The sequence below is a fragment of the Falco biarmicus genome, chromosome 5, assembly GCF_023638135.1.
Source record: "Falco biarmicus isolate bFalBia1 chromosome 5, bFalBia1.pri, whole genome shotgun sequence".
Taxonomy (NCBI): Eukaryota; Metazoa; Chordata; class Aves; order Falconiformes; family Falconidae; genus Falco; species Falco biarmicus.
Genome location: NC_079292.1, coordinates 17,582,221 through 17,608,791, shown reverse-complemented (window position 1 = coordinate 17,608,791; position 26,571 = coordinate 17,582,221). Strand labels below are relative to the sequence as shown.

Below are 26,571 nucleotides of genomic sequence, written 5' to 3'. Positions count from 1 at the left end.
TGGAAAGAGTTTTTTCACTTTGCGGTAGATACTGATGACCTGCCAGGCTGTGATCTGTATTTGTGTTTCTCCAAAGGTTAAGGATGCACAAATTGTTCAATTCTTTGGCAGCCAGTTATCAAGAAACTTCAAATGCTCAATAAAACCAAAGGAGGAAGGCAGTCCCTACGACCTTCCAAGCTGCAGAGGGCTGTCACCCACCTCTTCTAGGAAAAAATTCTTCCTCATGAGATGCCCAAATGTAAAAGTTTTGAGAATACTTTTGCAATTCTAGCTAAATGTAGCTTTGGACAGCTTTTTTCCTGCTCAGTAAAGAAGCATAAATACATATTTCATAGTTGGATTTTGCACAAAGTATTTTCCAAAGCTTGCTTTGAGGTATATTCTTTCACTATTTGATGAATAGAATGGAGAACCTGAAAGTCTCTCTGGCAACTCAGCCTGACACTGCTTAACAGGATCCCAGGAACACCAGGAAGCAGGAAAACACCGCATCGTGTTCTCTCTTTGCAAAGTTTTGAAAGCAATCGTGAGCCAAAGGGAGGCTAGAAACTGCGCAAAATTCTCCAGGCTTCACATGGGGTTTCATTTAAACGCGCTGCTGGGATACTTGCAGCTCTGCAGCTAAGACCACAAAAAACCACCAGACCACCTGCATGACTACTACATCTAGCCTTTGCAGATCCTCATGAAAAGAAATACTTGATAGCTTTTATCTTTTATTATTTAAAGCAGATTGTCACATGGTGTGTCATATCCATCATTCTGTGCTCATTCTCACTCTGAACAAGAGAAAGGAAAATTTGGAACATGCTTTGTGAATGCTTTAATATTCTTTCAAAGAAAGCAGGTTTTGTTTGAATCAATCTCAACTCTTCTACCAGTTATTCCACAGGGAAAATATATATGTCTTCTTCCAATAAATTATGTGAATTTATGTGCATAGAAAGTGGAGAAAGTCATTAAAAGGTTTTGAACAGATTTTTTTACCACCTTATGTCCCATACAAATCACATTTAAATGTTGATTTGGGAAAACAACATCTGCCCAGAGTAAGCTGACATTTTCCCTCTTTTTCCATATTGTTAATCAACCACTACCTGAGCAATTATTAATTATGAGTAACAGCATTTAATAGAGTATTTCTTTTCCCCTAAAGAGTCCCAAAGTAAACTCTGTGTAGTTCAGTCACTTCCACTACTGACCTCAAGTGTATTAGTCCAGGTGCTTAAATCACACAGCAGCGAAGAATCTTTGATAAGAAATATGCAGACTGACTAATTTTAAGTCAAAAGGACCCTTAGGTGGAATTAATCTGTTTTGATCTCCTGCATAGCATAGTCTATATAAATTCAACACTCTTTATAGACCGATTGTCTTGATTTGAAGGTATCAGGTAGATCATGCTTAGGTCAGGATTCTCAGGTGTATCACTCTACACAGGTAGGAAACGCCTTCTTACAAAAGGCAAGGAAGCATCTTCCACCATGCCTACAGAGGAGGAGCACAGCTTTCAGACACACACAGATCTCTTCACCTGCACTGAATCACTAGCTTAATTTCCAAAGAAAGGGAAAATCATGGCAATATCCACGGCACTAAGTTGGAAGCTTCGTGTATATATGACAGGATTTTGTTTCTTTGCTGCCTAGATTCTCATCGGAGCAGTAATTGCCATGGGCTCAGCAGACCGAGATGGGCGTCTCCATCCTGGTGATGAGCTGGTGTATGTAGATGGGATTCCAGTGGCTGGCAAAACCCACCGATATGTGATTGATCTTATGCATAATGCTGCCCGAAACGGGCAAGTGAATCTTACTGTGAGGAGAAAGGTGCTACCCACAGGTGAGTGAAGGCTGGGAAAGGTGAAAGGAAAATCAGATCTCGCTGCTGGCAGCACAAAGAGGTGCTCTTTTTAAAAAAATAGAGAAAATTAAAATCAAAGTGAATGTTTGTGTTGTTCTGAAGCAAGAATAATTGTATGTGTGTGCCTTGTTTCTGTGACAAAAACACTATAGATGACTGTTGTTTCCTTTGGAAGTTGAAACAATACTGCCAATGCCAGTGTGGTGTTCATGAGTGCTCCGGATTTGTTCCATGCTGTCTTGGTCTGTGCTTGTTCTCCTCTTGTTCTCTTTTGGGACAAAGCATTCACCTAAGTTAAAGCTGTTAAAGCTCAGTGTGTCAATAAGCAATCAGAGAAAGGCTGAAAAGATTGTTAACTGTTTAGGGCAGGACCTCATTTCACTCTCGTATGTGTTCAAAGCCCATTTCTGGTCTCACTGATGTCACCTGGAGTTTCCCCCTCCAAGAGCAGCACAAGCTAGCTGAAAACCTTTCGTATGGCACAGGTGGCTCCTAGGAGCAGGGCCGGGTCCTCCCTTCAAGCAGCTACATTCAGAAAATAAACCTAAAACAATATGAAGAATTTGAAGTAAATTAAACCTTTAAACTAGCTCGGTCTCAATTATCAAAAAACACTGGAACCCGGTAAAACGTGTGGCAGCATCTACTGAGGCTTTACTGGGAGAATTTGCTGCCGTTCCGTTGCAACCTTGGCTTACTCGAGGCAAGAAGTTTATTTAAGAACTTCTAAAATGTTTGTGGCGAGTACACTTCACTGAGGCACCAGAAATGAGCAAAAAAGCCCCACGTTCCCAGCCTGTCCTGTCTCCTGCCTCCCCGTGCCCTAGATGCGCTGTCGTTGCCTGCACCGTTCCCCTTCGCTCCCCTGCCAAAAAGCCGCCCTCCCACTCACCTTCGTCTTCGCAGTCCCCCTCCCACTGCGGCGCCGCAGCTCCCTGCCAGCCGCACTCTCGCGGGACTGACTTTCTTCTGTTACTGACTCCAGAGTCCTCCAGCCAGAAAGGTCCCCCTCCGTCCGGCGCGACGCCCCCTCGCAGCTCCCCCAGCACTAGGAAAATGGCCAATAACCAAGGTAATCCGCCGAGTGCTTGCGGTTAGCACCTTTCCCGGGTCAGGTGGCTGTACAGACTGCAGGCAAAATTAGCAAGAGGGTTAGCACAGAGTGGATGCCAGCCTTCACTGCTGCTTGTTGAATATTAAATAAAAGGGTCTATTAGAGAGTCTGGTCTCCTGGCACAGAAGATGAGGCAAGCTGGTAAAACACCTGGAGTTATTCTTGGGCCTTGAGAGTGCCGCACCGGAGAGTATAGTGTGTAACTCGTTAATGTTTAAGCATTTCAGGAGCTGAACGGGATTTTAATTTAGCATGTTACGACATAAGCTTAAAAAGATTTTAAAATCTCTGGTGTTGGGCACGACTGAAAAATGTTGTACTAACACATCAGGCCAATTGATTTCATATGAATTTCTCGCTAGCGCGAATGTATACAACAGGGGGATCTGGGGCGTTCCTTACCTGCCTGACAGCCGTTGTACCTATCTTAGCCCTTGCCTGGAATCACCTTTCTGCACAGATGTTTACCCAGATCTGGAACAGAAAATCACTGTTCACATGCTCTGGAAAACAATTTGATTAGGAAAATGTGGTATTCAGAACAATGAGGATTAAAATGCCATTTTTTCACAGGCAGAAGCCAAATGGAATTTTCCTGATAAATACCTATTTCACAGCTGACAATCAAATAGCCATTTAAACTTTCCCTCCTTTATCTTTCTTTTCCTACACTTAATAGCATCCAGTTGCTTTCTTTTGTGGCCAAGCCAGCTCTTGGTCATTCTGCAGGGTAAGATAATTTCCTTTCTGTTGCAGCCACACTGACATAAACACTATTCAGCTTTCTGAAACATGACAGCCAGAAAATGAGATCTCTCTTGTCACTGACTATGGCATTTAGTTGCAGATTTGGTTCAATAACTCTTGGAGATTTTCAATTCTAATGCAGGAATATAATAATTGTTTTTCTTCCTCTTTATTCTCTCTAATCACTTTATTTCATAGTTGCAGAAGGACTGCTAAAGGACACACCTGACTGAGAAAACAACAGCTTGTCCTTGGATGATGTTTATTTTATTAATATATACACACTGAAGGTCTAATTTGCAAGCTTTCTTCCTAGGATGTATGTGTGTATGCATAAACTCTTCACATGTTCAGTAGAATGACCCTGCCACTCTCATTGCTCTGAACAGAAAGCATATTACTGACATTCATCAGAAAGTTCTGTATTAAAACTATCAATAAATGCTGATTTGTGTAAATAACTTAGATCTGTGAAGAATATAATTTTTTTTTTTTCCATCTGGAAGAATAACTTTACTGTTTTCAGTTGCCAAAATGATTCTCCTAAAAAAGTGTGTGATCCCACAGGATTTAACTTACTCCCTGTTCTTGTTATTCCAAAGCGATACTGAAGTGTAGATGGACTCCATTCTCACTTCTGCCCTTTCAAACTCACCATACAAGAGCATCTTCAAAACCTTTAAATGACCACTGCTTTTGTCACGACACCCACAGAAGAACTATTTGTGATTATTATTTTTCATTGTATCACTGCTCTGTTCCATGAACAGCTTTTGAGTGTGCTAATCAACTTGTAAGAAGAACATTATGCAGCTAATCCTAATTGCTGTATGTTAGCTGCCTGCTTGAATTCTTTTAATCCAGACACAAATAATTTCATATTGGATTAGACGGTCACATTTTCCTCTTGATGACAGATCAACCAGCAGACAAGGGAATAGCGCTTGCTAATGTTTTTGCAATCCAGATAGTCACTGTTTCTTACTTTCCTTTCCTCTAAGCTAAGATAGCTTAGCAGTGAGTGTTCTTGCTCGCTTTATCTGATTGCCCTTGAATGTTTTGCATAATTGTGTAGATTTCTGTCTCTCTGCATCTATTACAGCTCCTAGTTGAATACTTGCAGTAGTCTGGGCTATGGACAGTCAACTGTATTCATGTTGCATTAGCAAATGTACTGTAAGTCACAGAGCCACTGGGCAAGGCAGACTGTAATACCAGTGTGATTTATGTTGTAGGAGAACCATGCCCAGAGAATGGCAGAAGCCCAGGCTCGGTGTCTACGCACCACAGTTCTCCAAGAAGTGACTATGCTACTTATGCTAACAGTAATCACGCTGCATCTAGTAGCAATGCTACACCCCCCGAGGGCTTCACTTCTCACAGCCTGCAAACCAATGACGTGGTGATCCACCGCAAGGAGAACGAAGGCTTTGGCTTTGTTATCATCAGCTCACTGAACAGGCCCGAATCTGGGTCCACCATAAGTAAGTAAAACACATTTTTTGGTTTATATTTTTCCAAGTTTGCCCCAAATTTTTTAAAATGATTAATTAATTAAACCATGACATCTGCTAATAAAATTTCATCTGCTGCAGAGATTAAAATTGAAGAGACTCTCAAGGTTGCTTCCAGGGGCACTATTTGTATGTCTGTTGTGTCTTGGACAAAACCAAAGGTTATTCTGGCCTCTGAGGCTCTGTGCTTCATGCTCATTTGGCTGTCAGAGTACAACAGGATTCACCTATAAAGTAGATTTTCTCTTTTCCTGTGTCCCGAAGAGACACTCTGCAGGTAACCAATAGGGTTACATGAATAAATGATTCCCCCACACACAACTGAATTATACTTTAATCAAGATGGAGTTCAGGAAGTTGAAATAAAAACTTGGATCACAGCAAACCCCATGACAGCAGCTGTCCAGGTAGGGCACTGCAGAGCAACTGGAAAATGGGAAAACTGATTAAATGCTGGTGCAGAGAGGTTGATCTTTTTTAACTGGCTGGAGTATAGATAGTATAAAAGTTGCAACTGAGTACAGGGAGATGCCGTATATAGTGGCAGGATCTGCCCTTAATTATAGCTCACTTTCTGTCCAGAAAACTAATGTTTCCTGGGGTTCAACTTTATTGCTTTAATATAGACATCTGGTGCCATTTGAGATGTCCTGTCTGGGGAGAGGTCAGGCAGATGTGACATGGGACCCACAGGAGACTCAGACCCTTTGGTAGTGGCAGCTGCAGGCACAGGGGCACCCTTGGATGTTTCAAATGGCATTTAACCAGCTGAGAGCTGAGCCCATTGGAAGGAGGAAGCATAAAAGGCTTTATGTTGTGAGACATTCACATCTTCCACCAAGCCCATCTGCAATTGTGAATGCTAACCACTGCTGAAAAACCAAGATAAGCAAGAACGTTCGTCATTTTGCAAGTTGCAACCTAATGCAGTCCTTTCCCTGCATTCAAAACATGTTTAAATGGAACTGTTCTTTTACTTAAAACTGGTTCCTGAGGAAATAAAACCACAATTTCAACCTTTAGGGCCAAACTTCACACTTCTAAATTCGTAACAGAAAAGCAACCAAGAGAGTACTGTCAAAGCCATAGATCACAATACCAAATCAACTCCAGAAACTTTTTGCAGTATTTCATGATCATGCAGTTATTAAGAGTTGCTTTTCATATCACCTCAGCTGAATTGTAAAATTCGATTATTGCCAGATTTAAAATTGTAACAAACTCATGGATAATTAGTCTCTTGGAACTCGTGAGTTTTCACTTTATTGAATGTAATAGCCAACTGGAAGTTCTTTGCAAAAGATCAGACAAGGGAAAAAATAATGCATAGAGGACATCAGGATACATACATATTAATTGGTTAAGTCAGTCATGAATTTTTCAAGAAAATTATTTCACAGATAGGGTTTGTGCTTAGGGGAGTCAGAGAAGGAAAGAGGAGAGGAAGAGAAAGACAAAATGCCCAAGCAACCAAATGTTCTGCAACTGGAGTATTCTGATGGAGACAACAGACCCAGGTTAAAGATTCTGCTCTGTCTCCGCCCCCCCCCCCAGCCTGTTCTTGTGGGACTTCTCTTTCTCCCCAGGCAACTACACAGGTAGCCACTGTTAAACCTCAGCTGAACATCTCCAATAGTAAAGGAAAATGACAGTCTACTGTGGAAGTGACAAGCGAATTTATTCAAATAATAACTGCAATGAATTTCAGTGATCCCAAAGAGCACCCAAATCCTAAGTTTAGAAGAACAGCAATGAACCAAAAAAAATTACACTTGCTTTAAACAGTGGCAGAACGGAGAAGAAAATACCCTTTGTATGTGAATTCTGTTTCAAAACTGTAGTAGAAAAAATAAGCTGAAAGTCACATAATCTGTCATCAGTAATAAAAACAGTCTAAAAATCCTTGACTATTTGTAGATTAAGGAAGGTTCATTTTCTTTACTTAATATTTATTTGAGTGAAGTAATTTGGTCTGCATTAACAGGAGCATAGCATGTAGATTGAGGGGAAATTATTATCTCACTTTACTCAGCACTCATTAGGACCTGAAAACAGCATCCAAGTTTGGGGCCTTTTGGTAGAAGACAGACCAGAAAAACTTTAGCAGCAGGCACTGAGACCTCCTCAGGTCCCTTCCATCTTGAAAAAAACTGAAATATTTTGATTAAAATCCACAGTCGGGGTAGAAAACATATTAACAGTAGGAAAGCATCAACTGGATGTAGGACGTGTAATGTCCAAAATCTAGCTTACATCGGTATCGAAATACAGATCTGCAAGGCACCATGTCAAGCACCTTGGTAGTCACTCATAGCAGCAGTATGTTAATTGGGTGAAATGTACTATAGTTCCAGTGTTTCTGGTTTTGGAGACTGTGCGCTTGGTGCCAGCTCATATATCCCTATGTGGCACAGCATGATGCCGCGCAGACCTGTGCTAAACATACATAGTTAAATGTTGATGTTGTAATTGTAAAGCAATTCTGAAAGAATCAAAATGGGCAAAATAGGACAGAAAAGGAAATATCTTGTAGTGCTAGACACTACTAGGAATAGCATACCCTAAGAAGTCAGCTCACTGGGAGTATCCTCAGGGCAAAGCAAAGAAGAGTTCCTTTGATTTAAGAACGTTTATTTTGATAATTCTATTCCCTTCTCTACTTTCTTGTAAAAGCAAAAGGTTTGAAGTCTTAGAAGTGTAAGTATCATCATCGCTTTTATTCAAGAAGGCAATTAATTGAGCGCTGAAAGTATTTCCCTTGTTCTTGAAATCACACTTATAAACAGTGGTTTATAATCCAACAAATTACAACTGCTCTTGCTGAGTACAGGAGCAGGAACCTTGTGTCACTGGGTACTTGTGCTTCACGCACTGTTAAAATCGAGGCAATCATTCCAACAGTTGCTGCTAGCCTCAGAGCCACAGGTTCATGGGTTTGCTGCTTTGCAGTTGGTCTAAAGCTCAAGGGGGTGCACAAAAGCACACCCTCTGTTTGCCAGGAGAGTTCACACTTGCTCTGGCTGGGAAGCTGTAGGGCCACCCCATGCAGTCAGAGTAGCAGTGCTCTAGCTGAGTCTCGTATCCCATTCCCAAACTCGGAGGGGGGATGTGCTGCGCTGCTCCTACGTAGCCTATTACAAGTGCTTCATGCTCCCTCTGACTGGGAAAAGAGCCACGAAAGACTCAGGAACTCCCAAAATTAAGGATGTCATTCCTGTATCAAGAGGCTTAAGGTCTTGGTCAACTTTTCTGTAGACATGCTTTTGCAAGGAATTTGTTGTTACTGTTGATTTACAGACCTGCCTTTGCCTTGCAGAAAATTTCAAAATACTGTGTATTTTTTTAGCCTTGATACAGGCACAGAGTGAGGGCAGACTACAGACGTGATTAGGGGGCAGACTATTTTTTTCACATTTTCTGAAATACAGGCAGCACTGTAGTAGCTGTCATTTTAATAAATTGCTGTTAAGTAATTTGGAGCCAGCCTTTAGATCTGGATGCAATTTTTACTTGCTGGTACTTGCTTAAACATCCAATTCTTGTGACACTTTTCTTTTCCTCTGCTCTATAATGGTAGAAATTTTGTCTCCCCTTTGTCAAAGCATTGCTTGGAATGTTCTCTAACGCAGCACAGGGGATTATCTTGCACCAAACTACCGTTCAGATGTGGGGCAGATCTGGAATGGAAAATGAATGACAAGGATTGAATGAAGAGATTTCACAGGGCAAAGCAGGGGCAAAGACAAGGTCAGACATGCTTCAAAATTGTTCCAGTAAAAAAAGATAAAGTGAATAAATAAAAAACTGTTTGAGGTCGTACATCCAGGTGCAAGTCATTTTGGCTGGTGCAGAGTGCAGAGGAACTTGGAGTGCGAAGAGATTGAGAACACCTGGCCAGGCTCCTGACCTGTTCCTAATGAAAGGATTAACTTCCACTGCCCCTAGAGCATATTATCATACTTTCCCCCAGACCCTGTCCCAACATTAAAGGGTGCTTTGGCTCTCATCCCTTCTCCAGACAGGCCACCTAAATTTGATCTTACTCCATGCTTTCTTTTTCTATGCAGGCCACACATAGTTTATCAAAATTTTGTCCTCTCCAGTGGGATTTCTTCAGAGGACTCAGTGTCGTGTTCCCAGCTGAATGCTTGGAAGCTAACTCTGGTTTTGCACTTTTAGCTTGGGGTGGATCTGGACTGATTTAACCTCACAGCTCTGTGGACATCTTCTCAGGCAACTGCCTTTGCCCACCAAATTACAAACACTTTTTAGACGCCCTGGTTCAGTTGCAGAGTCAAGTAATGAAAATGAGCAAACTGCAGCCCATTTCTGAACTCCTGTCATGAGGAATACCTTCATGCTTCCCCCAATAAAAATACTTGCAGCATGTGTGGTTCTGCAAGGAAGGGCTCCTCCTGGGACTGTCCCCTCCGAGTCCCCAGCATCCTGCAGCAGCACGCGAGGCTATGGAAGTACAGCTGTGCCCGGGGTGGCATTGCCTCACACAACAGTACTGTGCACATTGCAGCCAAAATACTGAAACTGAATTAATTAACCTACTCTTCACATTACATTTAGGATAATACTCAATAGTGTGTGTCCTCTGCGGTAAAAACCCCATTCTTGTGGAGCTTTTTAGGGTATCAAGATAAGTTCACTATCTGCATCCCATGGAAAAGCACTTGGAGGCAGCTGGAAATTTCCAAAAGGAGATTGCTGGGTGCATTTGTCCCAGATGTTTATGGACTATACTTGTTCCTGCCTACTTTATATCTTCCTGCTGCTTTTACTTCATGTGTTTGGGACGTAGCTTCGTCTAGAAGAACTTGTGATCCCCTGTAAATCTCTTAACACCCTAATTTCTGTAGAAAGAAACCATGTGTTGCAAACAGATCTCATTAACTGGCAACTTCCAGTGAAATTGGAAAAGTGGCAATATTTCCATCAATTTTACTGTAGCAGGTACTGTCAATTAGCACAGTTATGAAGTGTAAACAAACTGAAAATACAAGCATAATAAATAAACATTTTTTAAAAAAAAATTAAAGGCAGGTGATTATACGTACTTGTTATGATCTTCCTCCTGTTTATCTAAGGAGGAGTTGTAGATTTAATTTGCCCCTGCACTGCATATACTAATGACTACTGGATATTCGAAACGTGATAAAAGGGAGTCTAATGAAAGAAGTTTCTCTCATTCCTCAAAATGTGCAGTCTTAAATAAAACCCAGAAATCCTTGATAAGCCTCTGCTGACTGCAGAAAACAGCTTTCTGAAATAAGTCCCATTCAGCCGCAGAGTTTCTTTGAACGCCTTGCAGTTTAGAGATAAAAAACAGCTTATTGATCAATGATAACTGTATGATCTGAGACAGTTATTTGTGCTGCGATTTCACCCGTGCTTCTTCCTGGGTAAGATGGTGCCTGGGGACACAATTTTCTGTGACCAATCTGCAAATTCTAAAGAAAACAGAGCTTAGGAAATGAGTATGTCTGTCTGCCCCACCTTGGAGATCTTGGGAACAGAGCAGTGAAAAGCCACCTGTAGCCTGAGTCCCCTGTGGAAGGTACTTGCAACTTGTGGGCAAAGAGTCTGGTTTCTCATTTCTACTTAGCTTTGATATTCAGGTTTGAGCTGTTCTTATGCCTGTTCAGCTACAAAAACACACTTTCTAACCTTGTTTAACTGACAGGGTAATTTGGAGCTCAAAGAAATTGTTACATGATTTAGTTTTTCAAATCAATATATGCAAACTAATAATTGTGAACTAACTTTAACAAGTGGAAGGGATTTTTAATATCACTGAAAACACATAGCTGCAGATTGCAGGCATGAAATACTCAATTGGCTACTTGATATTTCTTGGAAAATAGAGCATGGAGCATCTTAACCACATCACTCCCCTCTCTAGATGACTTCTACCCTCCAGACGTTCCTGAATACGTCATTTAACCTAGTGGTGCTGCTCTTGAGTTTTCAAAAGATAGATTCTGTGAGTTTTCTTAGCACAAACCTGGGAAGAGAATCAAGGTTTTGCTAATGATTCCACGAGGCCCATTTTGCTTTCATGAGAATCCCGAATTAAAGTGCCTAAATTCCATTATTCTTTTCTTAGATCTTCAGATTTCTAAGGTGTGTGCCCTCCTTCCCACCTAGCTTCTTATGCCTGTGTTATTCGTGTAAGTATGCTCTGTATCAGCACACAGTGGGATGTTTCAATTCATAGGGTCATCAGCCTTATAAACAAAAGGGATTATTGTCATCTGCAAGTATGCAGCATGCCACAGATTTCCATTCTCTAAATGAGTGTCACATAAAATTGCCCATCAATTTCAGGAAAATATTTTATCTTGATTCTAATATTAGCCCTGATAGACAGTCCACCACGCTCAAGCTTCCCAAATTTTGGATTATTCAGTAGCAATGAAATTACGGATGTTTACATCTAATATATTCTCCCAATTAAAATCTGATATGCTGGAGCCTTCTGGTTGAATGAAAGCACTTGTACATTTTGAGAATTGAGGATATGATAAATATTCATGTGATCAGCTGTATAACTGAAAAGGACAGCTGGCTCAGGAAGGTTCATTTGCTTGTTTTACTACCAATATCCGTTAACATTAGAAAAGATTGCAAGAATTTGTCTGCCAGAGGGTTTAATAGGTAAAGTAGAGGTTCAGTTTTTTTCCCTAAACTGATCATTTTTGACATTTAGCTACTATAAAGGGGAAAAAACAGGAAAGTTGCTTTCTACAACATACAGCCTCAACACTTAATGTCTAAAAGTACTGAATAGATGTAAAAAAAAATCTTGATGTCAAACAGAAAAACATTATTTGTTGGTAACATCTTCTTAGAATCAGCTATTTCTAGCATATAGGTCTCCCAAGTGAGGAGAAATCATTTTTATTTCCAAAAAGCAAGAGGCTGATAGATCTATACAGTATTAAAAGCAGTATCTGTATTCAGTAACTGCTCTGGCTTTGTGTACAGCTGACCCAAGCATATGAACCCTCAGATGTAACGCCACAGGATTTAGTCTCTCTTTTCTATGACATGAAGGTATGGGAAGGGTGTTAATTTGGATCATGGAGAGCAAAAGTGGATGATTTTATCAAGAAAAAATAATAATACAGAGAAAAATGTGAATTTGATGTTATCGGCAAGTTTCTGAAAGCAGACCTTATCCACTTTCTAAATGCAAAGATTTCATTTGAATCATTTTTTTCTAATTTAATTTAATATAAGTTCTCTTTGGATAATGAGCTTACAGCTGATCATTGCACAATTAACTACCTTCTGGGAAAGCATCAGCTGCTAGGTGCCAGTGCTAGGTCAGTTTGTGTTCCTGACACAAATGCTGTAAATATCTGAGAGATTTAGAGGGACAGGTTGATGGCTTCAAGTATCTTAGAAGCTTTGGTGCTCTCAGGATTCAAGTCTTCCTGAAGTCAGGATTTTTTTACAAACCACACTGCAGAAAATTTAGATCCCCTCATAAGATCTGTTATTAGGAAATGCTTCTGCAGCATTGCTGTTCTCTGCTAGACTGGAAAGATTTATTTTTTCTTAAAGCAGCTATTCATATATATCACTCTCGAGTACCATCTTTTAGATAACTTGATAGTATTAGAGGGAAAAATCCTATATAGCTATTTTGAGGGACTGTATGGTTTAGTTTTAGGTAGTCTTGCAAGGAGCAGGGAGCTAGACGTGATCCTTATGGGTCCCTTCCAACTTGAGATATTCTATTATTCTATGACTCTATGTTTTATATATATAGAAACTGTATTTTACTGATTTCTCATATTTTTAACAGTTAAAAAAATCTTTATAAATCCCTCTTTACCATAATATTTTTCCCTTACAGTCTCATCCATTGTGTAGTCTGAGGGAACTGAGAAATGAATTGTCCTGCAAAGGGGCAGTCTGGTTTCTGTGCTCACTCTTAGCATTAATAATAGGATTCTTGAAAAAAAAAAAATAAAACAAACAAAAAACCCCAAAATCCAAGTCTTTGTGTATAGCTTGCTAATATTTAATGCTGCTCAGGTAACTCAGTGTTTTCAAATAAATGGATCAAATTCTCTGCAGTCTAATGCAGGCACGTGCTGCCACTGTTCAAAACGTACATATGTTTGGAGAACAGCTTGTACTGAATTCTTAAAAGAGGTGTGAACAGATTAGTAAAAATTTTTAAGGGTGAGTGGAATCGTTTACCATCAATCAAGTGATGTGGGACTTCCTTTAAAAGTTTACATTATTAAATTACCTGCTCAGATAAAAATAAAGCACTGAGGATGCAATTTAAGAAAAAAATGTGATGTGTTAATAAAGCCCTAATTAAATGCCAAACATAGGAGGTTTCTTCCCAAGAAGAGACCTGTGAAGCTGGGAGAGATCAGAGCCACACAGCTCCGCCCTGTCTGTGGCCGTGACTGGTGGCACCTACAGCAGACAGGGACCTTCCCCAGGCATCGCCTCAGCTTTCACTACCACAGCTTTCTGATTTAATCAACAGTGGATCCATCCCTGTGAATTTGTCTAATCCCTTTTTTAATCCTTTAATTCTTCTGGCCCTCCAGAACGTTGCCCCACCTTCTCTTTTCCAGGCTGCAAGAGCAAGTTGATGGGCTGCTCCTTGGAGCAGAGGCTGATTTCTGCTTCTGACTGCCGTGCCGTCTTTCACTGAATCTTTGCTTGTTCAGCGCTATGATTTTTGAGATGAGAACGCTGAAGCTATCAGCAATACTCAGACTTTAGGTTCACATAGTAACTAGCAACGGTTTGTTTCATTTGCTGTTCTTATTCTAACTCTTAAAATTCTATTTACTGTTTTACTGAGTTAATATTTTTCAAGATCTCTTGAGCGGTAATAATTCATTTAGGGCTTATCTCTGCTTAAGCTTAGGCAGGGTTATTTTTTCCCCATGCGCATCATCTTGCATTTCTTTTCATGGTGTCTTGTCTGCCACTTCACTCAGCCCACTCAGTACTGACAGTTTTGCAGCTCTGCCACACCAGTTTTAGATGTGACCGTTCTGAATGATGAAAATTCTCCATTACAGAAATTCACAGTTCATTCCTACCCTTGTTCCTTAGCTTTTACCTAATGAATCCCCTATGAGAGTAGCTCCTTCTTATCCCTTCACAGTAAGTATTTCACCTCCAAAGGCTCTTATAAATTGTAAGTTTTCTAACATGTTCATATTTTTGTGAACAACCCGCACATCAAATAACCCGCATCCCTTAGAAGCACTCATGCTTGTAAATAAATCCTTAAATATATCCTCCCCTCCCAAGGCAGCAGCAGGGACCACAGTGGCCAGGATATTGTGGCTTAGGAGGAGACTCAGGCAGAACTCCACTGGGAAAAGCAAGCAGAGACCATAAACTCTTTGGGATATTACTGCTGAACAGCTCTGAGTTCCATTACCAACTCACTGGACTTGCCCGTAAAATCCTGATACAGCATACCAGTGGTCTCCTTTGCAGTCAGGTTCCTTCTGCAAAAGCTTTCCACACCCCACTCTGCAGCAAGACCATATGACAGCACATTGCACCAATAGAGCCTCAGAAGAGGAGCACTAAATCCGTGAAAACCAAAGTGTGGTAGAAAAGGTAGGTACCTTGACAGACACAACGTTTGCTCTGAAGGTCACCTAGTGTTGATCCTTTCTAGCTTGGCAGCATGAAGGGAGTGCAGTGATACCAAAACATTTAGACTAGATACCTTTGTCAGGAAGGTAAAGGCCATTAGGCTTAAATGGAAGGAAAAATTAAATACAGAGTTCCTCCTCTTTCTCCCTCCCTTCCCTTTTCTCAGGGTTTGGAGCAGAATCAGACTCTCTCCCACCTCCAGCTTTGATGTTAGTAGATATCTCAAACATGCAGACATCTGCTGTATTCACTTGTCAGGTGCAAGAAGTCTAACAAAAATTGTTCTGGCAAATTAATAGGATTTCCCACCCATCCACCCACGCCCCTCACTACTGAAAGGATGCCTCTACTTAATTGTTTAGGCTAGTAAAAACATCTTCTTTAGAGTTAGAAATGGCAAGCATGAGAATTTTAACTATGGCATCTCGGCCATCATGCTTCCCCTTCTTTCTTCCTACTAAATTTCTTGCTTTTTCATATAAGACAGTCTCATTTTCAGATCTCCATTGATGTGTAGTACAGACACGGTAATTTCAGACAGATCTTTTATTACATATACCAGAAACAGGCAAGTTTTAGTCTTAGCATAAATGATTCTTGGTGGTGCTTTAAGAATTGATTCAATGCGAAGGGCGCTATGTGAATGTAAACTGTTTCAGTGTTGAGCTATTCTTTTACTTTACTTATTGAAATGCATGCACAGCAATTATATATCTGCATTGAGGGCAAAATAAATGCAGGTTTTGTGCAAAGTGTGGCTATTCATATTTAGTGTATTTTAAAACATAGAAAGGTTTAGGCATTGTGACATAAATTAGGTGCTTTTTTCCTAAGCAGCAAGACATCTCTGAAGTACGCTCCTTCTGTCTGTATTACTAAAGCCACAATTTAATTCATATTCTTGTCTGAACTATGGCGGTAAAGAAACATGCAGTTTGATTATGGCTTGCTCTTCAGAGTACTTACTTATATTTTTAGTTCTAAAAAAAATAATTTTTAACACTGTAAACAACACTTGCGTCCATACTAGAAACAGAAGTCACTTTGAGGTATGTGTATTGTGACTTTGCTTGAGATGTGCAATCTGTGTTTGCCACCATCACCTTCAGTGAATGTTTATCAGAGGGCTGAGAATTTTGTTCTGCAGTGATGTATTCTGAGCACATCTCCTAGTAGAGCTTTGTTTTTTTTCAGCATTGATAGCATATTTTTTTGCCAAAAAAAGTTTGATTAATCTTTTCTTTCACCTTTTCTGAGTTCTTTTTAGATATTAGAATTTTAAGGATATGTTATTTTTCAAAAAAAACCCCACACACACAACTGTTGTTAAACACTAGTTGCAGGTAGATAGTGAGGCTGAGCTGCTTTGTGCTAAGTTTACCAAGACTGAAGTGTGGGATTGGCGAGGGATACTCTACCATTAGGATATTAATAGAATATATAGTAAAATTTAATTATGACAAGCATATTTATGAGTAGGAGGAAGAAAAATAACATGCTTTTTGGGGGACCCTAGATACAGAGAAAAGAAGAGTTAGCTATGGTATATGCATTTAGTTAAAAACCAGAGGAGAACAGGGAAGAAACACTGGGAGAAAGATCGAGTAATATTGAGAAAATTCAATGGAAGATGAGTGAAAAGACAGAGCAAGAGAATGGATGAGGTGGAGAACCACGGACAAGAGCAAAAGGGGAAGCAAAGTTGATCTGTAATGTGTAAAGAAGGGAGTGTGTGTCTATTTGATGTAATAAATGCGTCTATGCACTCAAAATTAACTGTAAATTCATGCTGGTATGTATCTAATTAGAAAGCTGAGCATCTCAATAAATCTTCAGTATGATTTCTACTTATCAATTAACATATCTGAATGGAGTAGGAGGACAATTTAGTGAACCCTGGGCATTTTCAGTAACAACACCTATTTGTATATAAAATAAATGGTGTTTCTAGTGCCTCTATTGCAACATACAAATAAAGAAATTTTGTAAACCAGGAGGTGGGAGACAATTTATGACTACTACTTCATGTGCAAATTTATCCCCTTCACTCTTTTGATGCCTTATTGTTCTCCTGATCTGTTTATTATCTACTTACGTGCCAGGTTTGCAAACTAGCTGAAGTATAAACTGATTTTGGACTTCATATGTATATGCCACATATATATGCACATCTGGATTCTGAATTTTTTAGTGAAATCTGTACTATGTTAATGCAAATGACATTGTATAAGAATTTATATTCTTCTATATTTATACACAAACTTGTTTTTAATTCATGTAGAACTTTCTTCAAAATGAAAACATTTTCTTTTGCTTGAACATCACAACTTGTTTCAGCATATGTTAACTGTGACTATTGTTCCTTGTCTAGCCGTACCCCATAAAATAGGGCGGATAATTGATGGAAGTCCTGCGGATCGCTGTGCAAAACTTAAAGTTGGAGACCGGATCTTAGCTGTGAATGGCCAGTCTATTATTAACATGCCTCATGCAGATATTGTGAAGCTAATTAAAGATGCGGGTCTCAGTGTAACTCTTCGCATCATTCCTCAGGAGGGTAAGTCAATGGCCCTTAAAAACAGGAAGAAAATTTTAAGTAGCCTCCAATTAGCTTGAATTATGTCACTGCTTGAAAGAACATCTTTTGTTTCGCTTTCTCAGCTGTAATGTACAGCACACCAAAATTACAGCCTTAGAACCAGCTCAAATAACGTCTGAATTCTTGAAAAGGTTTCTAGTTATGAAAAGGGTATTTAAAGCAAACCCGGAGAAAGCTGAGTACTGGAGTCAGTGTTAATGTCTTTTGTAAGAACTGCCTTCTACATGGAAAAGCACCTGACAAGAGAGCCAGGTTGAGTTTGTTCCCTTATATCCTGCTATAAACCAACCAAAAGTTTTGCAAAGAGAGACTGCAAAGGCTGTCACCAGGCACATTGAGCTACCAGCTAACTGTGACAAAAAGTGATGTGAAAGAATAGTTCAAATTTGGTAATTTCCTCCACGTGTATCACCGTAAATGCACAAGGCAGGAAAGAACTGAACGCTAAATTATCTCATTTGTAGGGTGAGGATAAGGGGACAGACTCGTTATTCTGATCATTACTCCACAGACAATCAGTGAATATCCTTTGATGTTGGTTTCATGGGTTTCAGGGTTGATTTCAGGACTTATTTTTAGGTTAGCGATGTGCCATGCTGGTGTATGAATTGTGCCATATTAATGAGGCTGTGGCTTTATATCTCAGCAACAAATACTGATAGAGCTAGGAATGTCACACAGCAAGTAATGTAATTACTTAATGATCCATGCTCCAGTTAGATGACCTTCACCTGCTGCTGCTGCATCTAGCAACAGGACAAGGAAGCGACAGGACAAGGAAATAGCCTGACACTGGCCAGGGACTGCCACGGGGGGAACTTAACTACTCCGTTAAATGAATTCAGTGAAGGCAAAAACACAAGCATACACAAGTTCAGGATTCACACTAAAGAGCTGGCTGCTCTATAATCTCTGGAGGCCCATTTTGCAAGCATCTACAAAGTGTGATGCTGCATGCAGTCCGTGCGGCTTGTTTCAGTCTCCTTGGAACCTGGATTAACTCATTAGCAAATTGCTAGTAGTTCAGTGTTAGAGAGGAATACATTAAGTTACAAGGAAAGCAGAGGTGCAGTTGAGATGCAGTGCTACAAGATGTTCTTGGGTGCTAGTGGTGGGAAACGATTTGTGCCCAAGGCATGGCCTCCCTGCATGACTATGTGACACTGGACACCTCATTTGCCTTCTGATATTAGGTTCCCAGCTTATAAAATTAGAGGAAAAAATCTAATACCTCTGTAATGTACTTTCAGGTGAAAAATACCATATAAATGCAAAGCAGTTTTAGAAGAGCTTAGGATTTGACTATTTCATCCATAGTTATGAGAGTAATGTAGAAATGAGGGACAACATTCCCAGTCTTCATCTCTGAAACTTTGCAATACAAAAGAGACTCACAGATGCAAAATGGGCAATTAAAGCCTTAAGTATAGTAATTACACAGACAAGTATTGCTTATGTCTACATGAGGAATGGTTTGAGTGCAAATATACAAGGTTTTTTGACAATTAAGCCTAATTTGAAAAGATTTTTAATAAAGTAACCAAATTTTTTTTAAATTATTATGAGCATAAATTAAATAAGTAGAGAGCCATTAGAAATGTGCAGTCATAGGGGACAAACTCACATGTTAAAAAATAAAATAATTCAAAATCCAAACTAGATTCAAATATTAAACTAGGCAAGATCTGGATCACACATCGCTGTTGCTGTTAGGGATGCTCAGCCATATGCCTGTCCATTCTGGATGCTTTGCACTATGCCACACTGGCCTCACTCATTCTGTTGCAAGCAGGAATAAAAAAATATAATGTGTACCTTTGCTGTTGATAATGTGTGAGCAATTACTTCTGCAGTGCTCTGTCTTCTTGTGGGTGGGTCTTTCTCATTTACGCTTCTTAACAGGTAAATGATGAGCAACATAACTGCCAGTGTGTCAGGAGAAATATATTCAATATGAGCCCAGTGCCAAATGTGTCTTCCCCCAAGTGCAGTGGGAAGCCTGAAGGAAGATTGGCATCCTTTATTTGTAACAAGGCCACATTTCCTACCCCAGCTTCTCTGTCTTTTTTAATTTTATGCTGTTTGGAAAGAAGGATTCTGGTTTTCTGCAGTGTTTCAATATGAAACCCTCGTCATTTGGCACAATACAGTGAAATAAAACATCGGTTTAGCTGGTTAGTCAGAATTTATTGAGATTGGCTTTACTGTTCACAGTTGCCAAAGATTTAAAAAAGATAGGAAACTCTTGCTGAACTCCAAGAGAGCAGGAGCTAACACAAGCACACCAGTGTTTTAACTTTTGTGACGACAGTCTGTCATCCCATAACAGTGGTGAAAACAATAAAAATTATATTAATTTTTTTAAATATTTTTTTTCAAAATGAAAAGTATTTCAAGTATCTAGAAGTTATGCTAAGACACATGGAGGACAGGGAGGTGATTTGAGACAGCCGGTATGGCTTCATCAAGAGGAAGTCCTGCCAGCCCAACCTAGTGGCCTTCTATGGTAGAGTGAATACATCAGTAGACAAGGGAAGACCTATGGATGTCACATATCTGGACTACTGTAAGGCCTTTGACACAGTCCCCCACAGCATTCTTCCCTGTAAATTGGAGAGATACAAATTTAATGGGTGAACTGTTCAGTGGATGAGGAATTGGTTGATCCAGCAGATAGTGGACAGCAGCTCAGTGTCCAGATGAAGATCAGTGACAAGTGGTGTCCCGCAGGGGTCCATACTGGGACCCGTGCTGTTTGATACTGTAGAGGAATTACAGAGGAATGAAGGCGGGTTAATTCACATTGATAATATACAGCTGTGGGCTGGCTTCAGGGGCGGTGGGTTGGCTGACGTGGATAATGTGCAGCTGTGGCTGGTTCCTGCTAAGTAGTTAAATAGCTCTAAGGGGTATGGAAGAGGAGCATGGGATGAAGAGTGCACTGGGAGAAGCAGAGGGAGGAGAGAGAGTGCCCTGGATGTAGAAGAGACAAGAAGCAGAGTGGACTGGCTTGAAGAGGCTGAAGAAACAGCACGGACAGTAGATGAACTTTTCAAACCTTGTGGGGGATTGGTGGCCGTGCTGAGGCAAGGCACGGGAACTATTTATTGAAGTTAACCTGGTATGGGGTGGTAAAAGCCTTGTTGCAGCTGGCTAGCTTTGAGAGTGCTGCAACATAATACCGTCGTCAATGACAGTCAGTGGGATTGAGTGCATTGGAGAAGAGAAGGCTCCAGGGAGACCTTGTTGCAGCCTTTCAGTACTTAAAGGGGGCTTGTAAGAAAGACAGGGACAAACTTTTCAGGGGGGCCTGTTGTGATAGGGCAAGGGGTAATGGTTTTAAACTAAAAGAGGGTAGATTCATGCTAGATATAAGGAAGACATGTTTTACAATGAGTGGTGAAACACTGGAACAAGTTGCCCAGAGAGGTGGTAGATGCCCCATCCCTGGAAACATTTGAGGTCAGGCTGGATGGGGCTCTGAGCAACCTGATCTAGCTGAAAGTGTCCCTGCTCACTGTAGGGGATTGACTAGATGACCTTTAAAGGTCCCTTCCACCCCAAACTATTCTATGATCAGTATTTCTAAGCTTTAAAAGAAAACATTAAACATGGAAGCAATTTGCCTTGTTCAATTGGGTTTTAAATAATGGAGGTGTCAACCAGAGTTATAGAAGTGACCAAGATTGCAGATACCACGGACTATCAAAAGGTGCACATTAGGTTCATATGTCTTAAAATCTAATTATAACCCAAGAGAGTAAAAGCGACAAAGCATAAATATTCAGAGGTAGTATGTGACCAGAAATTATTATTGTCTACCTTTGCCCTTTATTAAATGCCGTGCTGTGACAGGTCTTTAATCTCCAGCTTCCCCTTACACAGAGCTGAACAGCCCAGCCTCAGCCCCCAGCTCGGAGAAGCAGAGCCCCATGGCCCAGCAGCACAGCCCCCTGGCCCAGCAGAGCCCCCTGGCACAGCAGAGCCCCGTCGCCCAGCACAGCCCCGTCACCCAGCCACCACCTCCGCAGCCCCTCCAGCTGCAGGGGCATGAAAACAGGTAAGAGCAGCTCCTCCAGCTTCTGCCTCCTGTAAGGACCACAGGACACCCTTGTGCTGGGTCTTTATGCTGTTTCTGGCAGCTGTGAGCCATCACTTGCGGGGCTTTGAGAGGCCACGGTCCCATGATTACACTTGCAGGGCATGAGTTGTGTGTGCCAGGGTGATCTGCAAGTCTTGTTCAGGTATGAAACACGTTGTTATGACAAGAGTCTAGCCAACCTTTCTCAAACATCCATCGGGATGCTTGCCAAGGAACTAAATACGGCAGTATTCCTTGCTAAGTTTCGTTGCGAACATACTACTTTCATATATCACTACAACTTACAAAATACAGGTATATCAGTACCTGATTGTGAGATAGCCTTTGTTTTCATTATCTTACTTTTTTTTTTTTTTTCCTATTAGAGTTCTGAGGTCAGGAAGATATTTTTATTAAAGGTTTTGTCTATAGTCTGTCATTTTCTCATTTCCCAGCCAATTTCTCATATGCAATTTATGCATATGCATTGATAAATTTATCAGTAATGGAAATTAAATGGTAGGGGGATAGAAATCTGACCAGCTGGTATTAAAAGCTGTATATATAAAAAGCATGCTCAGGCTGTGGGATGATACAACTTTCTGCGATCTCCAATCCACACTATTTAGTATTTGCATTAATTTTGGGCATGTTAAATGAGGCTGATTACGCTGACTGTCTTTATGCTAACCTTGAATAACCAACATACTTAATCAAGAACATTTTCCCCAAATAATAGATGCTCCTTACAGGATTGTAACTTTTTGCTTCTGGAGATAAACGTGAGTTCAGTTGTGATGTAGACACTATGCCCTCTAATTCTCCTTGCTTAACAGATGTACCACTTCTACTTGCCCGAAATCATTTTCTCTCAATTAGTCACACTTGGCAAATTTTTTTGCCTTGTATTTCATCGAGTAAATTTTCCAAAAGTCGTCATCTCCTAGAAGACATATGTTTCTGACAAAATCCAATGCAAAGCTTTGACAAAAATCTCTCTGTGCAGCTGTAAGTCAGTATTAAATGTCTGTTGAATTGGGAACTTTCAGAGAGGACCAGTAAACTACTAATTAAAGTTCCAAAAAGAAATTCTGGAATAGTTGTACTGAAAAGCATAAGCTATAATTGGTCATGTCACCACTTACATATTTAGCAAAAATTATAGTGCCTCCACGTGTAAATAAAAGCATCTTCTGAGATACTGCTGTGGTGGTGTATTGGGAACCTGCCTAAGGATGACTTTTATGCCAGAAAAAGGTCCGTTATTGCTAGTTCATATAGTATCATTATTCAATAGATTTTATGTCAGATTACAGCTTGTTTATATAGCCATGTACATTGTTTCTGAATCAAAATGCTATTAGATATCTACAACCCTTAGGCATACTAGCTAGTATTTTTACTTCAAATATGAATAAGGCTCAGTATCACGGTAAGCCTGTTTGTTCTCCATCTTCTTTTAATAGCACCATGATACTGAGTAAAGAAAGAGGATTGCATGTATACATGCAGGTCTTATTATAGATGTCATGTAGAGGTTTTAAAAGAACATGTGGCAGCAGGCTGTTTTCTCAGAAGAGTCAAATGGAAATAGTTCTGATATTTTTGTGTCTGGTTAGACATTCAGCTAATTAAAGCTAGTGTGTAGGAAGATTTGCCATAGTGTTACTGTAACTGCACTAATAAAGTAATGAATTTTTGAAACCTGTCTGAAATATTTTGAAATGTTTAGATTATCTTTTCATAAAATAAATTAGCATGATCAAAAACAATGCTCTAATTTTTTTCAGAATGTATTTTCTTTAATACTAAGTACATTTCAAAACCCCTTTCATAGTCTGTATGTGTCCGTGTACCTGCATATGTACATGTACATGGTCACTTGATCGACTGAAAACTTTCAGACAATTATTAAAGCGGAGTTTGAAATGTGTATTTCCTGTATAGGAAAAAAACATTTCCTTTGGCACCTAGGCAAGAATGTAAAAATGTCCGCTAAGTGAAAACTTTTGTTAAATCTAACTCAAACCACTATTATAGAATCACCTTGCTAAAAAGCTTCAGGACTTCCTTCGTGCCCATTCAGCAGGTTACACAGCTGAGGTACAGAGGTTTGCAGTAAGAAATAGTCCTTACTTCACCCTGAAGTGTGAAATGACATTACACACTGATTAGTGGTAAGGAAGCTACTCATTCCCATCTAAGTGAATTAGTTAAGTAGTCACTGTGTCACAGAAAGTCACTTTTTCTTTGAAATATTAGGCCTTATCTTCCTGTAACCAGTTACCAATTAAAGCAATATTTTTCTTGTTATCAGTTCTTGTGCTCATTTTGGCTGAGATGGAGTTATTTTTTTGGATTTGTTTTATTAACAGATGTGATATTTTAATGAAAGGTTTTCTTTGATAACTAGTACAAAGAATGTATCCTTTTTTAACCTTAAGTAGTTCACAAGAATAGTTTGTCAATGAAACGGAGGGGCTTTAAATGTCTGCACTGATGTTTTATTTACTCTCTAGCAATCTCAGTTCTGGAAAAAAAGCACTTTATAAACTCAGCGCATTATTTCATAGCGAGTATTTTGGGTGTTCTCACATGCACATTTGTATTCCAAGTAGGCAAGATAAGTGGGAATCAAGATGCTTTTCCTGTTCCTTTGAGCCTAATCCTGATCTCACTGATACGACCTGGAAAATTGCACCGTATGACCTGCGGGAAAATGGCTTATGTTCATGGTTTCAAAAGCACTCACTGTTTTTGGATGCCTCAACTATTTACCCTTGAAAGTTTTTGCTTCTCTGTGAAAATTTGGTTTATGCGATTTTGTAGTCAGGCAGTTTGCTTTAACTCCTCGATACGGTGTGTAACACATATTCTTTATGTTCTGCCACTTTCTGAAACGACATCATTTTGCCTTTCTCAGTTATAGGTCAGAAGTAAAAGCCAGGCAGGATGTGAAACCTGATATCCGGCAACCTCCATTTACAGACTACAGGCAGTCCTCAACAGACTACCGACAGCCTCCGCTGGACTACCGGCATCCTCCGGTGATGGACTACCAGCAGCCACCTCCTCTGGACTACAGGCAGCCACCCTTGATGGATTACAGGCAGCATTCACCCGACACTAGGCAGTACCCTCTGTCAGAGTACCGGCAGCCCCAGGTACAAACTGAAATACTTAGAGCATAAAAAGAAAGTGTTAGGATCCATAGGGAGAGATCATGTATATCAGTAAAAAATACTACATTATAGAAGAAAAAGGCACCTTTCTTGTTTTTTACTCTGAGTTACTATCTCTCTCAATAGAGAGATAGAGTTAAATAGAGAGTTAAAATAAAAGTTCTAAAATAAGCTGTCTTTGCATCACCAGAGGAATTTTTTTGTTCCTAGGAACACATTACAGTCATCAAACAGTTGTATGTGCTTAAGTCAGACTGCATTTCTACAGCATAGCTGAAAACAAAGATTTTAGCTCACCTGAATAAATAGATAAATAACTGTGAATCCTTACCGATAAAAACACATTTCTGTTGGTAATAGCCTGGATGAAGAGAAACTAGCTTGTGCAACAAGTTTCTTTGACATCAGGCATGATCTTACAAATTCAAAGAAATAAACAGCAGATGAAGAGTTACGTTAAGTTGGACAAGACTCGGCTGATGACAAATATTTACTGACAGCTCTGAAGGTTTGAAGAATTAGCCCGAAGTTCAGACTTTCAAAAATCTTCCTTTCTCCTTACATAAAGGCAGAAAAAAACATAGGTCAAAAATATATTAAATAAGAGACTGTAAAATTCTGAACACTATATGATGGAACCATATATAGATGGTCTCTATGTCCATATTTTTGAAGCCAGACACACAAACCATATCAATGAAAATATCCAAATTCTTAAGTGGGATCCAGAGAACCCTGAAAATGTTATGCATTTTAGCATCTAACTAGCAAATCCCTATCCCCATGTGCATACCCTATAAGATGCTTTTTAGCATCTGGAGAGATGCTTAGACTGCTTGTTTCTCACCATCTCCAGTTTAATTCTCTAACCACTGGTCTACACAGCCCAGGCTTGCTCTTGTTTTTCTCCTGGTCGCATGGCTCTTGTGCTCGTGGCTGCCAACGGATCAGAAGTAATAGAGCAAGTTTCCACCCAGACCCCTCTACGGGGTGGCAGTTAGGGTCCACCAAGGGAAAATGGTAAAGACAAATCTAAGTCTCTGCAGGACACAGAAAGGGTGAAACAAATCTACTTCTTCCCTCCTCCTCAAGGCACATGTTTTAACCAGAGTGAAAAGAGTCGCTGTACTTTGTGAGTCCATGCAGTCCAGCATGCTGATCACGTCAAGTTCTGCTGGGAATTTAGGAAGTGTGTCTCTTACTAATTTTTAATCGTGATGATGTTTATACAGGAACTGCCTGTCACCTCACTTGCCAAATCAGCACTTCTGCGTAGACATAAGCACTTATACTCGGGTGCCGTGAAAGTATTGAGGGTGAATATGGAAACCATCTAGAGAGCTTTTGGTGTCAGGCAGCTGCTGGAAGTTGCCCTTTCAGGGTGGTTTTGGACTTAGGCATTTACATTTTGCTAAAGTCACTTTTCAGAAACTGCCAAAGCCTGTCAGTGCAGAAGTGCGCTTTGAAGGTCCCATTGCTTATATCAATTGGATAGATGAACGTTTGAAGAGATGAATTTTTTTGGAATCTATACCATGACATTCATATGGTTAATTGTCTTTCATTTTGTATTTGTCTATACAGGACTTTGATTATTTCACCGTTGATTTGGAGAAAGGAGCCAAAGGTTTTGGGTTTAGTATTCGAGGAGGAAGGGAGTACAAAATGGATTTGTATGTGCTGAGGTTAGCAGAAGATGGACCAGCAATAAGAAATGGAAGGATGAGGGTAAGTAAAATGCATTGCAACAATTTTTTTAAACATTCGCAGATATGTTTGGTGATGGAGTCAAAGGGAAAGTAGTG

The 26,571-nt window shown here is 40.0% G+C and overlaps 1 protein-coding gene across 12 annotated transcripts in view; it reads left to right on the top strand.

Moving 5' to 3' along the window:
- MAGI2 (membrane associated guanylate kinase, WW and PDZ domain containing 2) overlaps window positions 1-26,571 on the top strand; it is a 755,552-nt gene that overhangs the window by 686,605 nt on the left and 42,376 nt on the right. For 5 of the 12 annotated variants that reach the window (XM_056340978.1, XM_056340972.1, XM_056340977.1 and 2 more), the window contains 7 exons: window positions 1,653-1,845; window positions 2,852-2,938; window positions 4,963-5,211; window positions 17,276-17,461; window positions 21,374-21,563; window positions 24,508-24,748; window positions 26,351-26,494. In XM_056340978.1, the coding sequence (XP_056196953.1) occupies window positions 1,653-1,845; window positions 2,852-2,938; window positions 4,963-5,211; window positions 17,276-17,461; window positions 21,374-21,563; window positions 24,508-24,748; window positions 26,351-26,494 (1,290 nt within the window). The remainder of the gene's footprint in view (window positions 1-1,652; window positions 1,846-2,851; window positions 2,939-4,962; window positions 5,212-17,275; window positions 17,462-21,373; window positions 21,564-24,507; window positions 24,749-26,350; window positions 26,495-26,571) is intronic. The other 7 variants (XM_056340973.1, XM_056340983.1, XM_056340982.1 and 4 more) reach the window with 3 other exon arrangements.